The sequence below is a fragment of the Vulpes lagopus genome, chromosome 8 (assembly GCF_018345385.1).
Source record: "Vulpes lagopus strain Blue_001 chromosome 8, ASM1834538v1, whole genome shotgun sequence".
Taxonomy (NCBI): domain Eukaryota; kingdom Metazoa; phylum Chordata; class Mammalia; order Carnivora; family Canidae; genus Vulpes; species Vulpes lagopus.
The window spans coordinates 129886273-129912431 of NC_054831.1; the positions used below are offsets into that span (position 1 = coordinate 129886273).

The 26159-nt window shown below is 60.2% G+C and overlaps 1 protein-coding gene across 15 annotated transcripts in view; it reads right to left on the reverse strand.

Moving 5' to 3' along the window:
- Positions 1 to 26159, reverse strand: part of ARHGEF10L (Rho guanine nucleotide exchange factor 10 like) — a 158631-nt gene that overhangs the window by 69216 nt on the left and 63256 nt on the right. For 10 of the 15 annotated variants that reach the window (XM_041765238.1, XM_041765232.1, XM_041765236.1 and 7 more), the window contains exons 5-10: positions 17688 to 17770; positions 15349 to 15432; positions 11274 to 11443; positions 6607 to 6723; positions 3725 to 3833; positions 1035 to 1141 (exon numbers count right to left, since the gene is read on the reverse strand). In XM_041765238.1, the coding sequence (XP_041621172.1) occupies positions 1035 to 1141; positions 3725 to 3833; positions 6607 to 6723; positions 11274 to 11443; positions 15349 to 15432; positions 17688 to 17770 (670 nt within the window). Of the gene's footprint in view, positions 1 to 1034; positions 1142 to 2021; positions 3680 to 3724; positions 3834 to 6606; positions 6724 to 11273; positions 11444 to 15348; positions 15433 to 17687; positions 17771 to 26159 lie in introns of those variants that run through there. The other 5 variants (XM_041765243.1, XM_041765241.1, XM_041765240.1 and 2 more) reach the window with 2 other exon arrangements.

Consider the following 26159-nt stretch of genomic DNA (forward strand, 5'->3'; position numbering starts at 1 on the left):
CCGGCGGGTGCGCTGTCAACGGTCCCCAGGTGCCCGAGCTACTCCCGGAGCAGAGTTCCTGACCCCAGCATGCGGACACTCGGGCCAGGTGACTCCCTGTTGTGGGGACTGTCCTGTGCACTGAAGGACACTGTCCTGTGCACTGCCCACAGGCCTCCAGGACCACCTCCAGTTGTGACAGCCACAAGCCTCACCAGACACAGCGAACACCCGGCGGGGACACTCCCCTCTGGGAGCCACGGGCCTACAGTGTCTATTGCCCGATCAGGAGACCAAGAGGCTCCTGAGGAGAGAGACCTGGCAAGGCCAGGAAGAGGAGCTCACGCCGGCTCCAACAGCTCCGAGGGGCTCGCGGCGCGGGGGCAGGGGTCACACCTCAGTGCCGGGGGAGGGGTAGCCAGGCAGAGGGACCACGAGGTGTGGCCACATCTCATCCCCCTGGTTTTCCAAAAAAGGCCAAACATCAGGATTTTCTGCCAACCACAGGAGGGGCAAATCCCTTCTTGGCGCTTGCTGCCCGGCCACCACTTGCTCAGCGTCCCCGCAGCTGCGGCAAGTCAGGGGTTTCCCCACCCCGTTTCATGGCTGGCACAGCCGACCTGACGACATGCCTCTGCGTGGGCCCAGAGCCCAGCCACCGGGTCCCCATGCCTCGCCCACAGGCCCCAGTGCCCGGGAGAAGCTCGTGGACGGAGGGCGGGCCGGCCCCTCCCGAGTCTCCCCAGCTGGGTTAGCTAGTGCTCCTCCTGTCACTGCAGCCCCTTCCTGCAAACGACACCTTCGTGTGAAACGCTAAGCTGGGAGTTCTCTGGTCCCCCTGGGGTGGGAAGCAAGCACTCCAAATGCTAGGCCCACCATCCCCGGGGACGAGAGCTTGGGACCTGCAGGGTCTAATCTGGAAGTCTGTGCAGCTGGTGAGGAGAGAAGACGCTGATGGAGGCCCCGCTTGGCACTTCCCCCTTCAAGGCCCGGACTCGCGGGACCCCAACCACCCCTTCCCCTAAAGATCCCCACCCCCGGCTCTGCCCACAGACCTGCTGAGGGCTCAGGCCGTCTGGCATGGGGCCCAGCTCTGGGGCCGGGGGCTTGATGTCCGTGACGCTGACCTCCAGGAGCCCCATGTCCTCCTCCTCCGAGTCACCTGGAAAGTCAGACAGGCCGGTGACACATACAAAAGCAAGGATAACATACCCTGCTCAGACCCCAGGAGCTGGGAACCACCCTGGGCCAGGGTCCTGGGGCCACAGAGGGTCACTCACTGCTGTGCTCCTCCGACCACAAATAAAGGGAAGGGGCACCTGGGGGGCTCAGCAGTTGAGCATCTGCCTTCTGCTCAGCTCATGATCCCGGAGTCCTGGGATCGAGTCCTGTATCGGGCTCCCTGCAGGGAGCCTGCTTCTCCCTCTGCCTGTGTCTCTGCCTCCCTCTGTGTCTCTCATGAATAAATAAATAAAATCTTCTAAAAAATAAACTAAAAAAATAAAGGGGGGCGAGCAAGGGAGCACAAAGCAGCATGCCTTGGCGCTCCAGCTCTCAGGAAGGACTCTGCCAAAGTCACTGTCCCTGCTCAGACCCGCCGGCTTCTGGCCCACAGAAAGCCAGGCCGTCCATGTCTCCATCACTATGCACTAAAAATAGTGTTCTTCTGGATCCCAAAGGGGGAAGAAAGCCCCAAGAGAACGGGGTGTTTGGCTGTGTGTTTTTAACCAAAAAAAAAAAAAAAGTAGATAGACCCAAAGGGAAAAAGTTCAACTAGAAAATGCAGACAAGACTGGGGGCAGCTCTGGGACGGAGGGCAGGAGACAGAGCCTGGGGCAGACAGAAAGATGGGGGTCAGGGAGAGTGCAGGGCTCTGTCCCCACAAGAGAGACGCAGGCGCAGGGAGACGGGACCTAGCTGCTCGTGCTCTGAAACCCAGTGGTGGCGGCCAGCAGGGTGCTGCGGGGGAGCCAGGGAGAAAGAAGTGACGGCGACCCTTGAGCAAGGGCCCAGGGGGCAGGGACACCCAGGCAGGCCCTTACCTGAGCAGGAGACAGAAGAGGAGGAGGAGGAGGGACAGCGGACGACAGTGTGGGGGTGGGGGTGGTGAAGGCCCTCCTGCCTGGCCCACATGGTACCCCGGGCATCACTCCGCACCCACCCCAGCCGCCGGCCCCGCGGCTTCCTCTTCGCCCATGCGCCACTGGGTAACATTCTTGGCCAGTGATCCGAGCCCTGCCGTGGCTATTAATAACGCCTCTGGTGGGAGGGTCACTTTAGGCAAGGCTCCGGGCTGGCGGGCGGGGTGGGGAGGGCTTAGGGAGAGCCTGCTGGCAGCCCGGCCCGTCTGGGGGTGGGGACGGTGACCAGGAACAGCTCCCAGCCAACCAGCCTGTCCACCCTGTCCTGCCTCCGGGCCGCTCCACCAAGTCTGGAAGGGCTCCTCGGCCTGTCCCCTCCCTCGTCGGGGGCCAGGGCTCCCCCAGAGGTTTAGTGCTGCATCAAGTGCCTGCAAGGGTGGGGCTAAACCCATTTCACAGGTGAAGAACCAGCCGCTCTGAGAGGGAAAGTACTAAGCAAGGTCACGTAGTCAGGGGGCCCTGGAGCCGGGATCTGAACCCACACCGCGAGGGGCTGTCCTAGCACCAAACACCTCCACTGAGTGACCGCCTAGGGAGGATGACATCTGCCACACAGCAGCCAGGAGCCACGCCAGGGTCTTTCCACGCACTACCTCGGGCCTTCGCACCACGGCCGCAGAGAGAGGTGCCATAGTAGCCCCATTGTACAGATGAGAAAACGGAGGACACCGAGTCTCAAAGTTCTCCCTGGCTTGAATATCTGGGCTGGCCTGGCGCTAATCTCTCGCCCCCACCCCTCACTCCAGCCACCTGGAGCCTCTGCCACCTCCCCGTGCCTACTGGCTCATCTCCCAATGGGATGGGGACAGTCCTATGCACGGTCTGGTGTTTACAAGGATGAAGCAAGGAGCTGTAAAGATCACGAGAGAGCGCCCAGCACACGGTGAATCCTCGATAAATGTTGACATATGTGAAGATCATTTCTCGAATGTCTCCTACTGCCCCGCTCCCGGGCCTTTGCACAGGCTTGCTCCTCCGCCCGGGGCACCCGGTCCCTGCCCCCCTCCCTGCCACCTGGCTGACCTGCGTCTCCTCGTCCTCCTGCTCTCAGCCCTTCCCTGACCCTTCACGTGCACTGGGCTCCTCCACGCTCCTGCCATGGTTCCTCACCGCTGCTCGTCAGCCACTGTGGTCACTTCCTGTTTATAGGCCTGTCCCCCACTGAGCCAGGAAGTCCCAGAGGAAATGCCACTTCGTTCATCTCGGTGGCCCTGCACCCAGCACGGGGTACGGCCCTTAGTGGGTGTTCAATAAATATTGGCTGGTGGACAGATGGACAGTGGATAAAGGAAGGGAAGAGTGGGAGCCTTCAAAGAGGAGGCCGGGTGAGCCAAGCAGCATGAGAGGCAGGAGGCCAAGATTGCCAGGACAGAGACCAGGGGCAGGGATGCTGAAGGGAGGGGCCCCACCGCCCCCAAAAAGAGGTGGGTCATACCTGCCAGAGGATGGGAAACGAGCTGGGACCAGCCAGTGATATTTGGGGGGGTCAGTCCCCAACCCCTACCATCAGATGATCTCAGACCCCAAGTGACTTTGCCCACCCGTCCCTGGGATCACAGAGCTGAGCCCTGAGCCTCCTGCCAGCCAGCCCCACAGCGCCTCACCGAGCACGTCTTTCCTGTGCAGAAAGGATACTTTGCGCATGACGGCGATCCTCGTCTTCTCCAGCCCATCCTTGGTCCCGCTCTTGGCAGCCTTCATGAGCTGGGTCATCTGAGCAAAGGCAGAGGGGCTCGTCAGAGAAGCCGAGAGAGGCCCCGGGACATCTGCCACCAAGGGCCACCAGCCCCGCCCAGGCCTCCCAGCCGGAGCTGCCCACATCAAGACCCCAGGGCCCTTTCACTTCCCAGGAGGTGGCAGCAGAAGCCAAGAGGGACAGCAAGGCTCAGACACCCCGGGACAAGGTGAGAAGGGGCATCTGTGCCCCCAGGGATCACCCTGGAGGAACCTCTTTATCGGCAAGAAGGGGCCTTCACCCGACTATCTCCGTTTCGGGGAAAGACTCGAGGCCTGGGTTCAGATCCCAGCTACACCTCTTGGGACAAGTCACTTAACGTCACTGAGCCTCAGTTTCCCTACCGAGCTGTGCCAGGGTCTGTAGGACTAAGGACAGGGTCCAGGGAAGCATGCTGAGCAGTAAAATGACCGGTGCAAATGTCAGTGGTTACTTTAGGGGAAGTGAGTACACACCCCTATCCCATCTGCCAAACCCAAGTGAGGAACCCTCCCTCCCTTGCCCCCCAAACAGCCAAGTTTCTTACTGAGCCAAGGCCTGGGAAGGCGGAGAGGAGGCTGAAGCGGCCACTGGGTGGGGAACAGCTGCCCCTATGTAGGGAGGGACCCACAGACACCAAGCAGCAAGCGAAGCAGCATGGGAGGCGTGGGAGGTCGGGGGGCCCGGCGCGGGGAAGCCGGTCCCCCGAGCGCCGGGGGGAGCCAGGGCCTGCAAACAGAGCCGCTGACCCCTAGGTGGTTCCTGCACCCCACAGCCCCCAGCCCCAACCTCCGGATCTTCCCCGACACAGGGTCAGTGCCATGGGTCGGAACTTCCTACAGTGATGGAAATGCCTCCCGTCTGTGTGCACTTGGGGTCCACCAGCCACAGGAACCCCTGGCACTTGAAGAGCAGCCGGTACAACTGAGGACCCAGAGTCCTGACTGTATTTCATTGTGATTGACTTAAATTTAAATGGCCACATGGCCGTCGGAATGGCCCCTGCAGCTCTCTGGAACACTCTTCTTCCTGAGGCTCCCTGAGGAAGGTGGGTGCACTCCTCTGGGGGGATCCAGTCACTGCCCTTGCTATCACCGGCTTCCAAACAAGCCCCGGGGTGCCACTCCTGGCACCCCTTGGGCCTCTGGCTTGCAAAAAAAAACCCACTGGGTATTAGGCCTAGGGCACAGGGTGGTGGCTTTTCAGGAAGAATGCTGACGTTCTGGAAACAGCAGGGCCAAGGGGGAAGTCCTCGGGGCCTCCCTGCATCTAAATGGTACAATTCTTCAGCAGTGATTCTTCGCATCTTGGGGTGGGGGTTGGGGGGCGTCATAACCACCCGTGATAACCTAGGGAGAAGGGCAGATGACAACCCCAGAGACTGCACAAAGACGCTCACCCTCCTCTGGGGAGCTTGGGTCCACAACCCCCAGATTTGAAACCTCTGCTCTGACCCCAGTCCTTTCCTGGCAGAAAGCTATCCTACAAACTCCCAAAGTGGTCTTCCCTTGGCATTTCCCCGGGCAAGAAAGAGCAACCACTGAACACCTCGGAAGGGGCCCCCAAGGCAGCCCGCAGCCTCCACCTATCCTCACAGTGCAGAGGCTGGGCCGGGGTCTGATTCCAGGGGCGGAGGCCAGGGCGAGAACCCTGGTGGGAGACTCTGAGCTTCACGTGCTCCCTGCTCCTCTGTGGGCCTTGGCCTTCTGAGAAGTGAAGCCTGCCCGCCTCAGGTCACAGGGCCCCCGTGGTGTGTCCATACAAAGGCCGTGCAAACTAGAAAGTGTCTCTGCCCCTCCTCTGGGGAGGGCGTGGGTTCTGACAAACCGGGCAGTGGTGCAGGATGGAGCCCACTTGGCTTTGGCATGCACAGACCTGGGTTTGAATCCCAGCTCTGCCGCTGCCCAGCGCCACGACTGCCAGCCAGGTACTCACTCACCGGCCTCACTGATGCCAAGTGACAGCAGTAGGACGGCTGCCTCCTGGACACCCTGGGACAGAACCGTCAGGTGCACAGACCACAGTGGCCACCAGCCACTGAGCTCTTCAGTGGTGCCAAGCACAGCACTGAGCACCTTACAGGTCTGAGCTCACCTAATTCTTCCACCCAGCTGGGGGGCTGGTACTGTCGATGCCCCCATTTCACAGGTGAGGAAACCAAGGCTCAGAAAGGTCAAGAGGCCTGCCCAGGATCACACAGACAGGAAGTGGTGGGACTGGGATTCAAAGCCAGGCCTGCAGGCCTCCAAAGCCCATAGTACACAGTAGGTGCTCGATTAAGGGAAGTTCCTGCTGTCGAGGTCATCATTACCCACAAGTCTGAGGCCCCTCTGAGCAGAAGGTACTGTGATTTCTCTACAGACTTCCTTACCCTGGATCTCTCTGAAAGGCTCAGAGGGGCAGGAACGTCCAGCATCGCTCACTGCTCCAATGTTTTCAGACCATGACCCTAACCCCCCCGCCATGGTTATCAAATTAGCAGATCCCTGGGCCTTAGTCCAGACCTCTGGAACCAGCATCTCTGGGGACAGAGCTCAGGAGTCTGCACGCTCCAGAGCACCCTGGTGATTCTGCAGGCCCTCGGGTCCACAGACCCACCCAGGAATCCGGAAGACAGCTAAGGTTTGGCCCAGAGAGGCAAGAAGTGGGGGAGCAGGGGCACGTGTGCCGACTCCCAGCACCCCCGGCCCCAGCGCCGATGTGCGATGCAGCCAGGGGCTCAGCAACCCCCCTGCAGGGCCCCAGCCGGGACACGGGGGGTACAGACAATACCTTACAATCGTACTTGTGCTTCAGCGCCTGCATGTCTCTCCCCCCAGCTCTTAAAGCCAAGATGTCTTTCTTAGTCCTGGCGCATCTCTCCTTTAGCCTAGTCAGGTCTGGAGAAAGCTGGAGCCCCCAAGCAGCCAGGCAGAGGGAGAGCAGGTGCGAGGAGCAGGCGGGACGGCAGGAGACAAACAGGGCAACAGAGGAGAAAGGAGACCAGGTGAGGTGGGGTGTGGGGCGTGGGGAGGGCTCCCTGCCGGGGATCGGCTCCAGCAGCGTCCCACCCCAACACGTAGTAGGCAGCAGGGGGGCTGGGTCCTGGCTGCTGGAAGGACGGGGGGGGGGGGGTGCGGAAGGGACTGGCCAGGCCCTGCTCAGGGAAAGAGAAGAGTGCTTGGAGACAAGGACTGTGTCTCAGGCATCCCCCCATCCCAGGGGCCAGCGTGGGGCTGGTGACACAGGAGGTCCTTGGTGAGTCATGAGATGGATGGGTGGCAGGGGGATGGTGGGCAAATGCATAGGAAGGTGGCTGGGTGTACAGAGGGATGGTTGGACAGACAGATGGACAATAGAGGGATGGGCGGATAGACGGACAGATAAATGGACAGGTGAGCAAATGGATAAAGTTGGTCGGATGACTGCAGAGCTGGGTAAACGGATGGGCAGACGAACAGTCAGATGAATGACTGGGACTGGTGCACGGATGGATGGAAGCGGGGCTGCGCTGGTAAATACTTGACGCGGGCTTCCCCGGGAGGAAGAGCCCTGCTTTGTAGTATTTCCATGGTGTGAACACTCCTACCGTGGCAAACTTCAAACTACCAGTGTGACATCGCAGAATGTGGAGTTGGAAAGAGAGTACACAGTTGGTTCCTAGATCTTGGGAGCTGGGAAGAGCCAGCTCTGGCACACCACTGGAGGAAGGAACCAGTAAATGGGGGCGGGGGGAGGGGATAGGGGAGTGCAGGTGGACAACTGGATGGAAGGATGGGTGGCTGGCTAATTTACATACTATCTGGGAAGATGGATGGATGGATGGGTGGATGGATGGATGGATGGATGGATGGATGGATGGATGGGTGGATGGATGGGTGGATGGATGGATGGATGGGTGGGTGCATGAATGGATGGGTGGGTGGGTGGGTGGATGGATGGATGGATGGATGGATGGGTGGATGGGTGGATGGGTGGGTGGATGGGTGGGTGGATGGGTGGATGGGTGGATGGATGGATGGATGGATGGGTGGATGGATGGACGGATGGGTGGATGGATGGAGAGACAAACACATAGACACTGAAATGCGTCAGCAGCGTGAGCAATAGTGATATTTGGTAGAGCATACAGAAAGCCAAGACAGTACTACTTCCAGAGCAGACGAGTAAAGGGCCCTAGAGCATGAACTCTGGAGGCAGGCAGGCCTACGTTCAAATCGCCCCATGCGCGCGAGTCACTAGCTGGAAAAATGTCTCTACCTCTCTGAGGGACACCTTCCTCACCAGCAAAGTTGCCAGGATGATAACTACTTCACAGAGTTACTGAGAAGGTTAAATGGGCGATACATGTAGGGTCCAGGACTTAATAAGTGCTCAAAAAAAATGGAAGCTATTGTTACACTACCTTACAAATTATAACTGCTCAATATTTGTTAAATAAGTGGATAGTTGGGGCAGCCCCGGTGGCTCAGCAGTTTAGCGCCACCTTCAGCCCAGGATGTGATCCTGGAGACCCGGGATCGAGTCCCACATCGGGCTCCCTGCATGGAGCCTGCTTCTCCCTCTGCCTGTGTCTCTGCCTCTCTCTCTGTGTCTCTCATGAATAAATACACAAAATCTTAATAAATGAATGAATGAATGAATGAATGAATGAATGAGTGAATGGATAGTTGGTCAAATGGATGGATGGAACGATGGGTGAGCGGATGGATCGGGGGGTGGAGGGACAGATGCATGCATGGACATTAGGAGAATGTATCTTCTTTCAAATCAGATGTGACACTGAGTCGTAGCTCTACTGCTTACTGGTTACGTGGCCCTAACCTTATCGTTTATCCTCTCTGACCTCTGATGAGTAAAATGACTTTTAATGCAAATAATACCAACCACTCTAGGGTATTAGGAAAGTCATATGAACTGCTTTATAAACTGGCCACACTAAGCAGATGCTCACTACTGTTAATGCAAAGAAACAGCAGGACAGAGGTGCTTCGGAGAGTTACTCAGGCTCCCCAACACTGGAGAGGCTGGGGTTCAAACTGAGTCTTGTTTCATCTGTAAATTGATACAATAAAATCATAAAGTCCCTGGCTTTGCACTGCCCCTCTGCCTCGCTCAGGATTAGAAGAACCAGGGTCAGAGGTCAGCTGCAGACTGGCCAGATCCAAGCAGGGGAGTGAGCGAGGCTGGGGTCAGAGCTGGCGTTTCTGCCCAGCGCCCTGGCCAGCTGCATCACAGTAACCTTAATTACGAAGAGGTCATAGTCAGAAAAAGGAAAAGTCCGATGCAGTCCATTCCATAACTGGAAAAAAAAAAATCCCACTGACCATGGGTTTAACCAGCAGGTATTTATTAACATAACAGGATCGGGCCCCTGCCTACGTGGAGGTCAGGCGCTTCCCAGGAGGTCCCTCTGCAGACCCCTCAGGCACCTTCTTTGGCAAAAATCCACCTGCTGAGGCCTGGCCTCCAAGACACCTGAAGGAGGGACTACACTAGCTCTCTTGCAGCTGGATGGGGGGCCAGGCCCCCCATCAGACTCCCAAAGACAGGGTAAAACACCACCAGATCTCTGCTGCCCGCGGCCCCACAGCACACACAAGGCATAGCCAAGCAGAGGTAGCCCCCAAACACGCAGCCGCTGCAGTGCGAGGCACGGAAGCAGGTGGGCCCCAAGCAGCTCAGGAGGGCAGAGCGCCGCAGACAAGGCTACCCTCGTGATCCTGATGCCCGTGCAAGTCAGAGGACCAGCACTGGGGAGCCCAAATTCAGCATCTCCATGCCTCCTGCCCCCTGGGAGACATCTATGGCTCCCTCCCGGGACCCAGCAAGAAGGCCAGGGGCCAGGAAAGCCTCCGAGAAGGGACTAAGGAGGACCCAAGAGGCTGAGAATAAGGCATGGCCCCCGCCTCAAGCACTTCCTGCGCCCAGTATCCCCAACCAAGCCAAGAGGCGCGGGTCCCGCCCTCACCTTGAGGGGTGACCCAGTGCCATGCTGGCTTCATAACCAGAGCCCTTTCCCCCTAAAGCAGTGCAGGCTGCCCCTTCCCAGGACAGGAAAGGAACAGGGCCATTCCTGGGCTTCTGCCCAGGCCATGACTCCAGCTGGGGCCAGCTTTCCCAGCCCCTCCAGCTTCTGAGCCAGAGAAGCCCGGCTCTGACCAGGGCTATTAGATCCCACCCGTGTCAGGCATGTGGCCCTAGATCCTTGGGCTCATGTTTACAGAAAGGCGGTTTGGGCTTTGTTTTCGACAAACTGCTTCATATGTGGTATCTCCTCCTAGGCCATGCCGGTTTGCCTGGCCTGGGCTGGGTCTTCCCGTTCCCATGCACCCCCGCCCACACCCTAAGAAATGACTGGGCACACAGTAGGTATCGTAGATGCTTAACTTTATCCCAGCAAGACACCAAAGGCCGTTTTCCAGGGTCCCGTCCACAGAGGCTCAGCCCCAAGACTGGTTCAAGACAGACGTGCTCAACTCCCAGGCTTCTCAAGGCCTTGGGAGGCCCCCCTGGGCTCAGGAAAGTCTGCCTGAAGATTCAGGTGTGAGGGCTGCTCTGGCCAGCATCCCTCCTCCAGGGGGGATCCCCAAACTCAGAAACGGACAGGAGGTGCCCATAACCCCAGCCTAGTCCTGGGGCCCCTGCCTTCTAACCCTGTACCTCCTTTGGGTGTCTGCCTGCCTGTTTCTTTTCAAAAGGGGGCTGAGCGGGACCCTGTCACCTCTGGTTGGGCAGGGCCTGCCTGTAAGAAGTGCTCTCATTAAACCCCAACTCTCAGCCTCAACAGAATCTGCTTTCTGGTGGCTTCTACAGGACAGATGGGAGGAGCAGCCTGTCTCAGGAGGAAGCAGACGATCCATCCTCCTCTTGGCTTTCTCGGCTTCCTCCATGAAACCAGCAGAATGAACCTTGCTCCAGGCAGAAACCAATGCACGGATGGCATTTTACAAGACCTCGGAAAGAGGCCTTCTGGGCAACTGTGTCTTAACCACAGCAGCTCCTGCCCCCTTGCTCACTTGCCCAGGGCGGAGGACTGTAAGGGGCGAGGACCTTTCTCAGAATGCACCCCGCGGGGCAGGGAGACCAAGCTGACTTGACCTAAGAGCCAACTCTCAGCGGTTGGCTGGGCTGCCTGAAGCCTGTGTTGAGCCTGTGATTCTGCAGCCAGACCTGAGCCCATGAGCATCATGGTCCCTTGCCATGGGAACCGGGTGGGGGAGCACCTGTGCCAGGTAGTAGCCACGCCCACTCCAGGTGTAGGGCTCTCCAAGGTCAAACAGCAATGCTGATGGGATCATTTCCCGTTTTCAGGAAACTTGGGCTGCGTCCTCTCTCACTGCACATTCCTGGGGGTCACTAATTGGGTAGGAGTCTGCGCCTGCCCTCACCACCCTCCTTACCCCCTCCCCAGGGCATCCCAGCGCCCTGGCTGGGGTGAGAGAAGCCCGCCCCCTTACCTTGGGCTGGAAGGACACTCGGTGCTTGGTAGGCTCTGCCTCTGGCTTGGTCTCCTCCCCCGAGTCCTCACTGTAGCTCTCAAACTCACTGGAGCTCCAGCCTAGGTCCTCCGCCTCCCTGGGCCCTCCGTCCCGGTGCACATCCTCATAGAGCAGGTTCCTCTCCACCCCTGCGGGGCCAAGGGACAGACCTCGTGAGCCGAGGCTCCAGTGACAAGCCCACCAGACCCAATTTCTACCCCAGGCAGGCGGGTGGGGGTGGGAGGTGGGAGGTGGGGGGTGGTCGCGGTTCGGCCCTGCGGCTCCGTCTCTGCTTCCTTGTCCATTAAACAGAGGTGATGACCACACAGCATCCACCCGGTAAGTGAGGAGGACACGAGAAAATGCAGAAAGGCACAAGAAATGAGTCGGGCACACAAAAACCTTAATTCCCTCCCGCTACTCCTCAGTCTTGCTCTTCTGGGATCTGAGTGCTCATCCTGGCCTCTGGGAATGTGTTAGCAGGAAAGAGAAGACCTAAAACCAAGTCCTGCCTCGGGCCCTGAGCTCTGGCCCCAGCATCCTGAGGGGCGAAATGAAATTGTCAGGAGCATTAAATGATGAAGGACCCCTCACCCCAAATCTAAGTTTCCCGTGTGGGTCCAGGATGGTCCAGCAGGGGGCGTGCCTGACCCAGCATCCTGGAGTGTCCCCTTGTCTTCCTAAGCCCCACAGGGGAAGTAGGGACAAGAGCTAAAGGTCCACTGGCCAGGAGGGACAGGTCCCCCCCAGGGCCAGGCCACTCCCATGGTCCCTGTCACCTCTGGAGTGAGGCTGCTTCAAAGCAGAGGTGGAAAAGCCGCTGTCCCGGTAGCCCCAGCTCCATCCCAGAGATGGGCTTCACTCTCACCGCCCTGGGCTCCACCTCCTGGCCTGTCACCCGAAGAACCGAACTGCAGGTCCCACAAAAGTGAGGCCAGACCCCAAAAGGCGCGCAAAGATGAAGCTGCTTTTGTCCATGCACAAGAAATATAGCATGAAGGGTTAAAAAAAAATCTGCTCAGAACAGGCAGCTTTGGTTATCGGAGACCTCTCTGCAAGATGGTGATAATAGCAAGCCATAAGGTCGAGTAAATAAAATATGAACCAAAAGCGGTAGCAAAAAGCCTAGCACACGGCAGGCACTCAGCAAAGAGCAGCTGGTCCTTGATCACGGGGTCTCTGGGGGAGCCCAAGTGTCATCCCACTGACCCAGGGCCCCCACGTTCACCCCACATGAAAGCCAGGGAGTGGGGGGTCCGGGAGGTTGGCACCCAACGAACAGACAGACACGATGAGGCTTAGCTGGGGACTTAGGTCTCAGGATGAGGAGGGAGCATAAGGTTATTTTTAAGCCAAAAATAATAGTGACTAATATCTCCAGGGACTGGAACAGCTGGTGACCAGGCTGTGACCTTTGCAAGCCTGGGCTGACTGTCTGACCCATAAGCAGAGGAGCAGAGCCCAGTTCCTGGGGCTCCTGAGGAAGAACCCAGGCAGCATCTCCAGTGCCTACCTCCCTACACTTCCATGACCCCGGCCTCCCACCCACCCACATCTGCAGGTGCGGCGTCTCCTGCTGGATTTTCCTGCAGCCCGAAAGGTTGATAGGGTGCGAGTAATCACCTCATTAGAAAAACAAGAACACAGGGGCCTGGAGAAGACAGGTGGCTGGCCCAAGGTCAGACAGCACCGAGAAGGGGCTGCAGACTCCTAGGCCAGGCTCCAACCAGTCACCACACCGCCTTCTGCTGAGGCCTCCCAGCCCGATCATCACCTGGGCCCATTTAGAAATACTCTCTCCCGGGGCGCCTGGGCGGCTCAGGTGGTTAAGCAACTGACTCTTGGTTTTGGCTCAGGTTATGATTTCAGGGTCCTGAGATCGAGCCCCACGTCAGGCTCTGCACTCAGAGTGAAGTCTGCTTGTCCCTCCCCCTTGGTCCCTCCCCACCTTGCTTCTGTAAACTCTCTCTTTCTCTTAAATGAATGAGTGAATGAACAAATGAATGAATGAAAGACTATCTCCAATACAGAAAGTGTCACCAGATTCCAAATCTGAGCCAAATCCTCAGCCTTCAGGGGCCTCACAGGGGTCCTGGTTCCCACCCTCTGCTTCCTGGGGCCTCAGGCTTCACTAATGGCTCCCCCTCCCCAAGCGCACACCGTGGCCACCGGCTCAGTGCTCTGGGCCAGTTATCTCACGGCATCCTCCCAAGCCATGGAGGTCCCCACTGCTGCCCCGATCGTACAGATGTAACCAACTGAGGTCCAGAGAGACGAAGCTGAAGTTCTCTGGTATGACACCCCCAAAGCATCAGAATGATATTCCATAAGGTCAGGATGATATTCTGATTTATATGAAGAAGCCAAGGCCCAAGGGAACCAAGCCCTATGCCCTAACCAATGGCAGAGCTGGGATCTGAAGCCAGGGCTGTATGGGGGGCCCTGCTCCCTGCCTGATGGCCTCCTCTCTGAGCACCCGCTGAGCCCACAGCAGTTCGTGAAGGTCGGTGCTGGGCCCTGGCAGGTCTAAAACAAATAGCACCAGTCTCGCTTGTGCACTGTACCCACTGAGGGCCAGCCGCGGCCTCAGGCTCCCAGCCCTCCCACAGCCCTGAGGGCGGGGGCCCTGGGATGGGGGGCACTGTCCTGGGTTTGAAAGCTCAGAGCCGACATCCCGGCCACCTCCTTTGGCAACTGCAGGATGACATATCAGTGTCCAGTGAGGCCTGGGGCCTAGCGATAAGTTGTTTGACTTGATTCTGGGGGCGGGGATGGGGGAGAAACAGCCTAAGGGAGCTAAATCCAAGCCACTCAGATCTCTGACATCTGGGACCTTCCGACCAGACCCCACTGCCCCAAGGCACTGTGCCCTTGCCCCTCCTCTGCCTGGATTCAAACAAGCAACAAGCAGGGATGTTCCCGGAACCTCTGGGGCTTGCTAAAGGGATGTGCTTATCGTCAGCCCACCCGTCCCAGTTCCAGGAACAGGAGTCAGGCGTGCGGCTCTGAGGGCCCTGGGGCCTTGTGATGTTGTCTGCAGTCTCTCCCACTGGACTGTGCACAGCCCAAGGATGGTGACGGCCGCCCCTATCAGACTAGAAGCTCCTCAAAAACAGGCCGTGTGATCTGCAGCTGGTGGCTTAACTTCTCAATGCAACTGTCACCCGGAGCCATCAGCCCTGCCCTGCAGACCTCAAGGGGTTGGCTGAACAGTGGGAGCAAGTAGGCATCATGGGTCACAGGATGCCACCCGAATCCTCCTGGGGCAGGGGACAGAGCGGCACACTTGGGAGTCTGAATAACCAGGCTCAGATCCCAGCTCTGCCTCTAGTGTCCTTTTCTGGACAATGGGGCCAGGAAACCCGCAGATTCCAGCAAACAAAACCTGCAGCGTCGCTGGCCTGATGTGTTCAGGCAAAGGCCGTTGTCCCTGGGGACAGTCAGGGGCCGTGCTTCGTCCCTGGGGACAGTCAGGGGCCGTGCTTCCCCCCTGGGGCTGGGTGACTACGGGGGCTGGGGGTGCGCCCAGCGCAGGCAGGTTTGCCCCACCCCCTCCTCTGCAGCCACAATCTCCCCTCCACCCCCACCGGCTCTGGACCCGCCCAGGGCGCTGCAAGGGTCGGTGACAGCAGGAGGGAGGGGCAGGGCGCAGGGGGAGGGGCAGGGGAGGGGGAGGGGCAGGGGGAGGGGGAGGGGGAGGAGCAGGGGGGAGGAGCAGGGCGCAGGGGGAGGAGCAGGAGGGAGGGGCAGGGCGCAGGGGGAGGGGGGGGAGGGGGAGGGGGAGGAGCAGGGGGGAGGAGCAGGGCGCAGGGGGAGGAGCAGGAGGGAGGGGCAGGGCGCAGGGGGAGGGGCAGGGCGCAGGGGGAGGGGGAGGGGGAGGAGCAGGGGGCGGGGGGAGGGGGAGGGGGAGGAGCAGGGGTAAGGGGCAGGGGCAGGGAGGGGGAGGGGCAGGGGTGAGGGGCAGGGGCAGGGAGGGGCGGGGGTGGAGCGGACGAGCAGACCCTCCCAGGCCCCGCCCCCGCCCCCCCACGGCCCCGGGCGCGGATCCGCCTACCGGGCTGCTGGGCGTCCAGGGTCTCGCAGGGGACGTCGTCGTAAATCACATCCTCCTCCAGGGCGGGGAAAGTGAACCGGTCGACTGCGAGCGAGGGAGGGGACGGGCGCTCAGGCGGCCGCGGTGACCGCTGACCCCAGGGCCGCACCAGCCGCCCTCCCGCCCGCCGCCCGCGGCCGCTCTCCCGAACGCGGCTCCGCGGCGCCTCCCCGCCCCCAGCCCTCCGCGCACCCTCCAGCGCACCCTCCAGGGCACCCTCCAGCGCACCCTCCAGCGCACCCTCCAGGGCACCCTCCAGCGCACCCTCCAGGGCACCCTCCAGCCGCACCCTCCAGCGCACCCTCCAGCGCACCCTCCAGCGCACCCTCCAGCGCACCCTCCAGCGCACCCTCCAGGCCACCCTCCAGCGCACCCTCCAGCGCACCCTCCAGGGCACCCTCCAGCGCACCCTCCAGCGCACCCTCCAGCGCACCCTCCAGCCCACCCTCCAGGGCACCCTCCAGCGCACCCTCCAGGGCACCCTCCAGCGCACCCTCCAGGGCACCCTCCAGCGCACCCTCCAGCGCACCCTCCAGCGCACCCTCCAGGGCCCTCAGCACCCTCCAGGGCACCCTCCAGCGCACCCTCCAGGGCACCCTCCAGCGCACCCTCCAGCGCACCCTCCAGGGCACCCTCCAGGGCACCCTCCAGCGCACCCTCCAGGGCACCCTCCAGCGCACCCTCCAGCGCACCCTCCAGCGCACCCTCCAGGGCACCCTCCAGGGCATCCTCCCAGGACACCCTCCAACACACCCTCCAGGACACCCTCCAGGGCACCCTCCAGCGCACCCTTCAGGGCACCCTCCAGGGCACCCTCCCAGGACACCCTCCAGCACACCCTCCAGGACACCCTCCAGGGCACCCTCCCAGGACACCCTCCAGGGCACCCTCCAGCGCACCCTCCAGGGCACCCGCCAGCGCACCCTCCCAGGGCATCCTCCAGTGCATCCTCCCAGGGAGGATGGCAGACCCCCACCCGCCTCCCCGCTGGCTGATGCCGCACAGGCTCCTGGCACCTGCAGGGGGCATGGAGCCCACCCAGCACCAGTGCCCTGGCCCCCGGAGCATCTTCAGCAGCCCAGACCCTCAGGATTACCCCCAAAAGAGCTACCTCCCACCCAGAGGTGGACAGGGCACAGCGGCCCTACAGAGTACAGGGAATGAGGGGATAGATTTGGAAAGTGGGGTTAAGGAGAAGCCCCCCAAAACTCAGCCAGCAGGGTCCTGACTGGTGAAAAATTCAGCAAATGAACACATCCCTCTGCCAACATTTTGCTGGGCGGGCAACGAGCAGGGCAGGGTGTTCACTCTGCCCCCCGGTTAGTGGTTACCAGGATGTGCAACCCCTCAAAACCGTGTGCCCAACCTCTCCCCCTCTTTAGGGGTGTGCCACCGCACGCCCTGCCCAGAGCTAGGGTTTGGAAAACAAGTCCCCACCCAGATGGGAGCCTGTCTTCACCCTACAGGCCGATGAGCACTGGAATCCCCACTGCGAGCCCTGTGAATCCCCCCCAACCCCGTCCCTCCCCTACATGCTCCCCTCTCTCCGGGTCCCTGGTTCGGGCCATCAGCCTCCTCTCCTGGACAGCCTCCTCACTGGGCAGCCCACCCCGCTTCACCCCCACCCCACAGCATCTCTGGCTCTCATGGTTCCCCGTTGCCTTCAGAAAAGCATGGCTGGGAGGCCCGGAGGGAGCTGGGAACAAGTCAGCGTCCCTCACCCCGTTCCCCCCTTGGGGGCTACCCTCCACCAGCTGCTCCCCAAGGTGCCAGGTGTCCCTTCTCCACTCTGGGGCTGGGCCTCAGGCTCTTGCACAGATGGCTCCTGCCTGGATGCTCTCTTCCTGACCCCTGCTCCCTCCGCTCTGCTTCGGGACCCATGGGTTCTCCTCACTCCCACCCCCCCTCCCCTCACCCCGCACCTTGCCCTCTGCGAGGAAACTGCCTGCCTCTGTGGCTGGTTCTGCTCCCAGAGGGACCTCATCTTGGGCACCAGGGCACTCCACCCCCAGCCCATCAGCGCTGCTGTAGGAGCTTCTGAGTATTTGAGGAACAGATAAACGGTCAAATACATGATCAGCTCCTGGACCACGGCTCTCATCAGGCAACAAATGGGGGCAGCTCCCCCACATGGGCAGTGGCCGGTCCACCCCAGAGCTGCCACCGAGCCCAGAGCAGCCCAGTGAGGATGACCCCGTGGCACGTGTGAGCCCACGTCGGCCCTCTGGGCCTGAAGAAGGGGCTCTGAGGTTATCCCCGTGCCACCCTCCTGGGCTAAGACGGGGTCAGGGGGCACTTACTCCGGCGGGAGCTCTTCCGCTTCCAGCTGGAGCGCCGGACCCCGGAGAAAGCAGCATCCCCGTTGCTCACCACTGGTGGCACCCTGCGTGTGGGCCAAGAAACGGTGTCAGTGAGCCAGCAGGGACCGGGATGGTGCTGCTGAGCGGGGAGGGACAGGCCAGCTGGCTCCGTGAAGCCTCAGGCAGCCCCTCACCAGGGTGACAGGGAACGTGAGGCACAAGGGTGGGCGGAGGGCCAGGAGCCACTTGCCCCCAAAGCCATGAGTCAGGAGACCTGGGGAGGCCAGCTCTCCCCCTCTCAGTTTCCCCATCCTGAGAAGGCACCGGAAGACCAGTGATGAGGGTCAGGGGTCTTCCCAGCAAGGGTGCCCGTCCCTCTGCCCGGGCAGCCTCAGTGGGCTCTCCATCTCCCATTCTCCCCATGCAAAATAGGGGTGAGGATTGGGGGACCCCTGCCTCTTGTGAGAAACAAGGTCACGCAAAGCTTCACTAGACCAGACAGGGAGGCAGAGCTTTGTCCCCGCCACACGCGAGGATGGGCTGGACCTACAGGCCCAGCGGCAGAGACACAGGGGCAACTAGTGAGGCGACACACACCAGCCCGGCCAAGAGTCAACTGAGCGTCTCCAGCGGCGTCGTGCAGACATCGTGCGCCCGACAGGACGTGATGAGAGGGCGTCTCTCCTCGGCAGCGCTATAACCCCACACCCACATCCCCAGTCTGATCATGGGGAGAGCACCAGACAGACCAGACAGACACTCTGCAAACCCGGCCTGTTACTCCCCAACACTCCCAACACCATGAAAAGTGAGGGGAGACTAAACGATCCCAAAACAGAAAAGGGGGTAAGAAGAAAAACTGGTGGAATGTGGATAAAGCCTGGAGTTTCGGCGCCCAGCCTGCTCTCTCACTTTTGAGCAATGTCCCGTGGTCCTGTAAGATGTGAGCCTTGGGGAAACCCGGCTGGTGGGTGTACGCAATTCCTTACGACCTTTCTGTAAATCTAAGACTATTCCAGAATGAGCGTGGCGTTGCTTATTTTTTTAAGTCCAGCCTCAAGAAACCAAAGGCCACACCTGCCAATCGGAGGGGAGACAACTTGAACAGCCCAAGACAGCCAGCCACCACTGCTGCCAGGAGCCGGCTGGAGCACCCCGGAGTCCCGGAGGAGGAGGGGAGGCACACGCCAGGACGTGCGGGGGGCCTGGAGGGAGGAAGGGGCGGGGAGCACCTCCCGTGAGCGGCCGAGATGTGGATCCTGCATCCTCGAGGGCCCTGGGCAGAGGATCCTGCCCCAGATCACACTGCCCAAGTGGCAGAGCCAGACCGCAGAGCCAGCCTGCCTGGCCCCTGAGTGGCCTCCTGCACTGCTGCTCAGGTGGCAGAGCACAGATGCGGCGATGACGACAACGGGAACGTCCTATCTGCCAGCCTGTGAGCCACTTGTGGCTCCTGCGCACTGGGAATGTGACCTGTGGAAGTTAGTTACCGGAGCTGATACGACTAAAGAATTTAACTTTGAGTTTTGTGTCACCTTAAGTCATTAAATTTTCAAGAGCCACCTGTGGCTAGTAGTGGCCACCGTACAGGACAGCGCAGGTCTAGGCGACCCGCCCTACTGGAGGAGCAAATCCCCTGCTCCCGTCTCCCTGCTGGAAGCCAGCGGTGTCACCCCGGGGTGAGGACGACAGCGTGTTCCAGTTACGCTGTGCCCAAGCCAACTAGGGACAGGACGGGGTGAGACCGGGAGGGGGTGCTGGGCTGAAGGGGGCCGCCTAAGCTCCCACCGCTAACAACGGCTTCCCTGGGCCCCCACGTCCTCTAGCCAGGACAGAACCAAACCATCCCAGGCCAAGTGGACGTGAGCTTGGCGGCTGGGCTTGAAAGGGTCCCAAGCACGGGCTCTCTTCGCCGTGACCGGTCGTCTATGACAATCGGGGACCATTACGAAGCACCTGTTGCGTGCCACCTGTCGTGCGTTGTATTTTCCGACTTCATTCCACGGGAATGCAGCCGGGGCAGGGGCTGCGTTACCCTCATTCCACAGGTGGAGAAACAGACTCCACAGAGACTCGGTTATACTTCCCCGAAGTCGCTCGCTCGGTGCATTAGAAGGAGCTGGGCTCTCGGGCCGGGCTGTCTGCCTACACACCAGACCACTTGGGGGGAGCGGAGTGGCACTTACTCTACTACATCACAGACTTGCTGTGTCATCAGGCCTCTGGACCTCGCCTGACTATTCAGACATCCTTCTTTTAAAGGCAAGGAGAGAAATAGCACCGGCCATACGCAAGCTCAGGTCTCTGTCCAGGAGAAATCCTCGCAGCCAGCGCCAGCTCCAAGGCTGCAGGGCAGTTCCACCAGAGAACACACGAGAAGGCCCTGGGTGAACTCTGAAGGTGACGTCAAGGGCAGTGGGTATTTTTGGGTGAGGTCAGGCAGCTTTAGAAGGGATCTGGAAATAATTTATGGCACACCAAAAGCCAGGAGTGGCTGAAACATGAGCCTCCGGGCTAAGCGTCACCAAAACACAGTGAACTTCACGTTTTAAGTTTATTTAAGTAATTTAATTTTAAACAGCCACCTGTAGCTAATGGTGTCCGAAAGAGGACAGTGTAGATCCAAGCCACCTACACGATGAGAGGAGCCAGTCTCTGCCCCCCTGGGCTGGGCAGCGGGGAATCTTACAGCGTGGAGAAGTCACCCTCGTGCCGACCCCCACTGCCTCCACGGCTGAGGCAAGCAGAGAGACTGGGAGCCCCGAGGGCGGGGAAAGGCCCGGGCCTGTGCATGGACAGGCCTTCCTAGGCTCCGCTGGGGACCACCACCCACCCCTGCCCTGCACTTGGCTGGGACCTACTCTCTGCCCTGTGCCATGTTGAATGCGTGAGCAAGGCCCCTGGAGCACAAGCACGTGTATTATCGGGACCATTTTATAGATGGGAAAATGGAGGTCCAGGAGGCTGCCTCGCCCCAAGCCACCTGGCCAGCAGGTGGCAGAGCTGCAATGTGCCCGCCAAGCCCTGCTCTCCACACCCGCTCTGCTGCCCGCCAGATGTAGCAGGTGTCCTCAGCAGACAGGAGAAGGGAAAGGCACCTCCCAGGCAAGGGAAGAGGAGGACGCATGGCAAGGGGGCTGCAGGTGCCTCCTCCTTGTTCCCTCCAGCTGCCCAGCGAGGCCACCGCCCCATTCTGCAGCCATGGGAGGCAGCCTCTCCCAGCTGCTGCCTGGCCAGAACTCCCCCCCCATCCCCACCCCCCGAGAGCACACACTCCTCAGGGGACCTCCCCAAAGCTTACGGATAATCAAAGAGCCATAAAAAGCAGTAGGAGGCCGTTTATCTCAGGCTTATCTGAGCTTCCTGTACTTTCAATGCCTCTCAGCTCACACCTGAGAAAAAGGCCCGCCACCAAGACGACACGAGTCTCACAAGGTGAACCCACTGCCACCGGAATGTGGAAAGGAGCCAAGTCCTTGGAGAGGAGCAGAGAACAGGGAGTTCGCTGAAAACTAGCAGGTGGGAGATAAAAGAAATTACACCTCCTGGTCCCCCAAAGCCAGTGTCCACCGTCTGCCAGACTGCGGTCAAGAAGGCCACCACGCAGCTCCAAGCGCCTGCTATGCCCACCTCCTCGATCTCCAGAGAAAAGTCAGGGATGGCGAGGCAGTGGGTGCCCCGGGACAGCAGGGTCCCGCCCTGTCCTGGCTGCCCTGCTCCGTTAGCCCCTGCGCCCGGGGGCCCCGCCCAGTGATGACTGATGCCCACCCGGCCTGTGTTAGATGAAAGCCCCACTGCAGAGGACGGCAGTGCCCCCACCCCTGCAGCTGCCGGTCCAGCCCCGAGGTTCTCAGGAGATCCCACAGGGTCTCTTTCCCCGGGGCTACACGGTGGGGGAGACCACCCGAACCATAACTGCCTGAGGATTTCCTGGCAGGCTGGGGTGGGCTCACACCCCTGCGCACGCACACACATGCACCCACGTGCACACACGGGGCATTCCAGGGCCTTTTCCAGGACAACGTATGGAAAATGCAAAGGAGGAAAAAATCCCACCTTTGGGGAAGAGAAAGGACCCGAATAACGACGGCCTTATGAGGCCCTGACAGCAGGGCTTGCCCAGGACGGTCCTAGTCACAGCGTCACCCCCCCACCCCCACCCCCAGAAATCTACCACCACCATGGCCACCCCACTGCCCCTAAGTCCAAGAGCCACAAAAGAAAGACAAAAATATTAAACCCGGATTAACCCCACTGCCAGATTTCTTTTCGGCCCTGGCCACTTTCCAGTTTATGTAACGCGTGAAAGATCGTCTGGTCAGATGACTCGAAGCAGCTGCCCTGCCTCCCCGGGAAGCTCGCAGCAGGTACCGGCCGGCGCCCCTGCTCGGGACACCCAGCCGCTGGGCTGGAGGAGGCCGGGCCCCCGCGTTCCTAAACTCCCCGCTGCTTCCTGCGTGCAGCCAGCGTCGAGAACCAGGCCCGCGGGCTTCAGGGGTGAAGGAGCCTTTGCTCCGGAGGCGACAGGCCGGGACCAAACCACAGCTCGGCCGCCTGGCTTGGCGTGCCAGGACAGCTACCGCGGAGGGGGCAGGAACAGCCTCTGCTCCCCGCAGCGAGGATTAACCAGATAACTTCTCTGGGAAACAGGGCAACAATGCCTCCCTCTCGGGGTGCTGGGAAGGACGGAATAAAGAAAGCACCCGAAACACTTAGCAGAAGGCCTGGCACTTGATAAATGCTCCTGGTGTGCTGCCTCCCGTCCCCAGCCCTCCCCTCCATCCCTGGTCCAGTTACAGGGCCCCGGACGGTGGGTCACAGGCCAGCGCCCCCAACCTGCACGCATGCACCTCCTCGCAGCCACAGCCTGGCCGTCACTCTCCTACAGAAGGGTGCCGGGACCCAGTCCGTCTGTCCCGTGCCACCTCCTGCATGGTCACAAACCCACTTCCTGAATGGGTAGTGAGGAGGCGCCAGCGGAAGCTGGGTATCCACAGCACAGCCCTGCCTGCGGAGCGAGCGACAAGGCCCCCCGGGGACACCCTCCCGACACACAGCCGAGGATGCCCGCGGGGACCCCGCCTCTGGCCTTCTGCCCCGGGGTGTGCGCGCCTCCCTGACACCTGCAGGGCCCTGGGTGCGGCGGTCAGGGCAGCTGGGGGCAGGCACTGCACCCCCAGCAGTAACTTATCAAGAGTCCGGGGGGCGATGAACAAGAATACAGGTTCTCACAGGAAAATGCTCACGATCTGCAATTAGGGCAGAAAATGAGCCATGAAGCAGCACGTGCAATAAAACCACAGTTCTACAAAAATAAAAAAATTTTAAACATTAAAAAATATATATATACTTGCAGATCCATGCAGTGAAAAGGCCAGACAGGGACACACGGTGGGGGGGTTAAAGGTCACGTTAGTCTATCACCCTTCCTTTTTTTTGAAAAAAAAAAAAAGATTTCACTTATTTATTCATGAGAGACAGAGAGACAGAGAGAGGCAGAGACACAGGCAGAGGGAGAAGCAGGCCCCATGCAGGGAGCCCGACATGGGACTCAATCCCGGGTCTCCAGGATCACGCCCTGGGCTGAAGGTGGCACTAAACCGCTGAGCCGCCCAGGCTGCCCTGTCACCCTTCCATATGCTTGTTTTTCTACAGCACACACGTGTGCCCACTATAAGAAAGAAAAAGAGGAAGGACACGTATTTCTGGAAACGTTAAGCTGTGTGCTGGCCAGCGAGGGTCCCGCGTGCCCTTGGGTCGGCCCCAGACAGACCAGCACCCTTTGGGGACAGCGGCGGGCAGCTGCTCTCCAGCTGAGCATCGATCCCTGGGTCTCCTTTCCTCCCCCCACGGCTCCAGCAGCTGGTCCGTCGTCCCACTTTACAGGGAAGAAGAAGGGGATCCCAGGTCGTGGAGCCCACGTGTAGGGCGGGAAGGACCCAAACCGGATCCGTGCGGCAGACCTCGGCGGGCTAAACACCGGCTCTGGAAGCCAACGGGGATCAGCCCGGGCTCTGCGTCATCTCAGCTCTGCGACGATATGAGGCTGATGCCATGTCCCCTCTGCCCTGCTTCCACATCCATAAAGTGGGCACTCTCACCGCGGCCGCCTCCAAGGCGTCAGGATTAACGAGATAAGGCAGGTAGACCCGTGCAACAGCGTCTGGCACAGGAAAATGATACAGCCTGGCATAGAACGTCAGTGCCCCCTCCCCAATGGCAGGGACCAGCGCCTGGGTCACTGCACATCAGAGGCACTCCGTGATGGTGTGTGGGATGGAAGGATGGGGGTGGAGGGGAAGGGCAGGGGGCGCCCAGGCAGCCAGCCAGCCAGCGGGGTACTGGCCAAGGTCACCCTGGCACCGTCCTGGGCGGGTGGGGGAAGTGCCAACCGAGCCCTGCCCTCTGGCTTTGAGCCCAGGCACCACCACCCCTGGGCCGGGGACTGCACCCCCCCCCCGGGTCTGCACAGTGGGACCCCTAACATTGCCTCTTTCCAGGTGTGTTAGCCTCCTCTTGCTGCTGCTGTGCCAATTTACCACCAACTTAGTAACTTGAAACAACCCAGATGTATTGTCTTACAGTTGCACGGGTCAAGCGTCTAAAATGGGATTCGCTGGGCTCTCCTCCCTTAGGGGCGCTGGGGAGGATCGTACCCCTCGCTTTTTCTAGCCTCTGGAAGCAGTCTGGATCCGCTGGCCTACGGTCCCTCCTCCATCTTCAAAGCCCACAGCGTGGCACCTTGTAACCTCTCTCTGACCTGGGCCCTCCTGCCTCTCTCCTAAGGACCCTTGTGATCGCACTGGGCCCCCCCGGAGAATCCAGGAGACTCTCCCCATCTCAGATCCTTAACTTACATTTGCCAGGTCCCTTTGCCATAGAAGGGTAACGTGTTCACAGGTGCTGGGGATCAGGACTTGGCGCTCTTGGGGGGGGGGGGCGGCATTATCCTCCCCACCACAGCCATGAGAACCACAGTGAGATAGTGAGATATACAGGAACTATAACGCGTGTGCACATGTAAACTATTAGTACTGGGCCTACTTTGTGCCCCCCATCAGGGATGAGAGTCGGATAAAGCAGCATCCTATGGCTGCAGACAGCCAGGGCCGGACGTCACGAGATTGCTGACCGGGGCACTCGGTGCAACGACTGGGCACACAGGTACCTCTTCCAGGAGAGACTATGGCTTTTATCCTGGATGCTTTTGTGCTGGTACTTTTATATTGCGACCCAAAGGCCACAGCTCAGATGCGGAAACCCCCTCGTAACCACAGGTGGAGAGGAAAGAAAAACAAAAACAAATACAGCTTTTCCCATTTCAGGACTAGCAAGGAGTCGGAGAGGAATCTAATGGTAAAGGGGTCTGGTCCCCATAACCCTCTCACGAGGGAATCCAGTGTGGGGAGCTGATCTCCGCCAGACCTCAGGTCCCACATGGACCCCTCAGGATAGGACACAGGAGGCTGGCAATGCTCCGGATTTGGAGAAACAGTGAGAGTAAGGGCAAGCCTGGGTGGGATTGCAAACAACCCCACGCTGGGGCTCAGCGTGGAAAGCCCTGAGTGATAACCCAGTGACGGACTTTGCCACGGAGAAGTTCCTCTGGGGCTGGGGCATTCCAGTTCTGTCCTGCTGACCCTCCCAAGACCCCCCACACTCCCCACGCCCATGGACCTCAGAAGCCACAGGCCTCGAGCACCATTTCCATTCTGCTCAAACGCTGCTTCCAGTGCCTGGCCTGACCCTCCCAGCACCTGATGTGCCCAGAGAGGACGGGGCTCCTTGGCACTTCCAGGAATCGAGCTGCCCAACTGCTTCCCCACAGGCCAGGCCCAGGTGAGAGACCCAGTCCATCTTATCTGGATACCCAGGAAGGGGCTGGACAGGTACCTCCAGGGAGCCACTAAGAATCCCTGTGGCCCAGACAGGAGCCAAAAGCCTGACCCAGCAGGAAATACTAAGGCTGCAGGGGGCCCTGTGGGAATGGCAGCAAAGCTGGGCAGAAAAAGCAAACAACTCCAGAGGGGGCCAGTGCCCTCGGAGGGAAGAGGTGCGGCCCGAGGCCAGGGAAAACACAGGAAGCCAGCGACCCACACGCCCTTGTTCCTGCAATCACTGTGCTCTGAGCTGCTTCTTCAGCCAGACGCCCCCCGCGAGAGGTCGGGTACTTGAGCCCATGGGCTTCAAAGTCTCCCAGGAAGGGCCAACCCCGTAGGCGCCAACAGACGGCCACACTGCAGCTCCCCAAGTCCTCGGGTAAGCCACTTCAACTCCAGCCTCGGTTCCTCTCCTAAAAAGTGGGCAAGCCCAGGGGCGCCTGGGGGGCTCAGCTGGGCGTCTGCCTCCAGCTCAGGGCATGATCCCGGAATGCCTGGCTCGAGTCCCGCACTGGGCTCCCTGTGGGGACCCTGCCTCTCCCTCTGCCTGTGTCTCTGCCTCTCTCTCTGTGTCTCTCATGAATAAATAAAT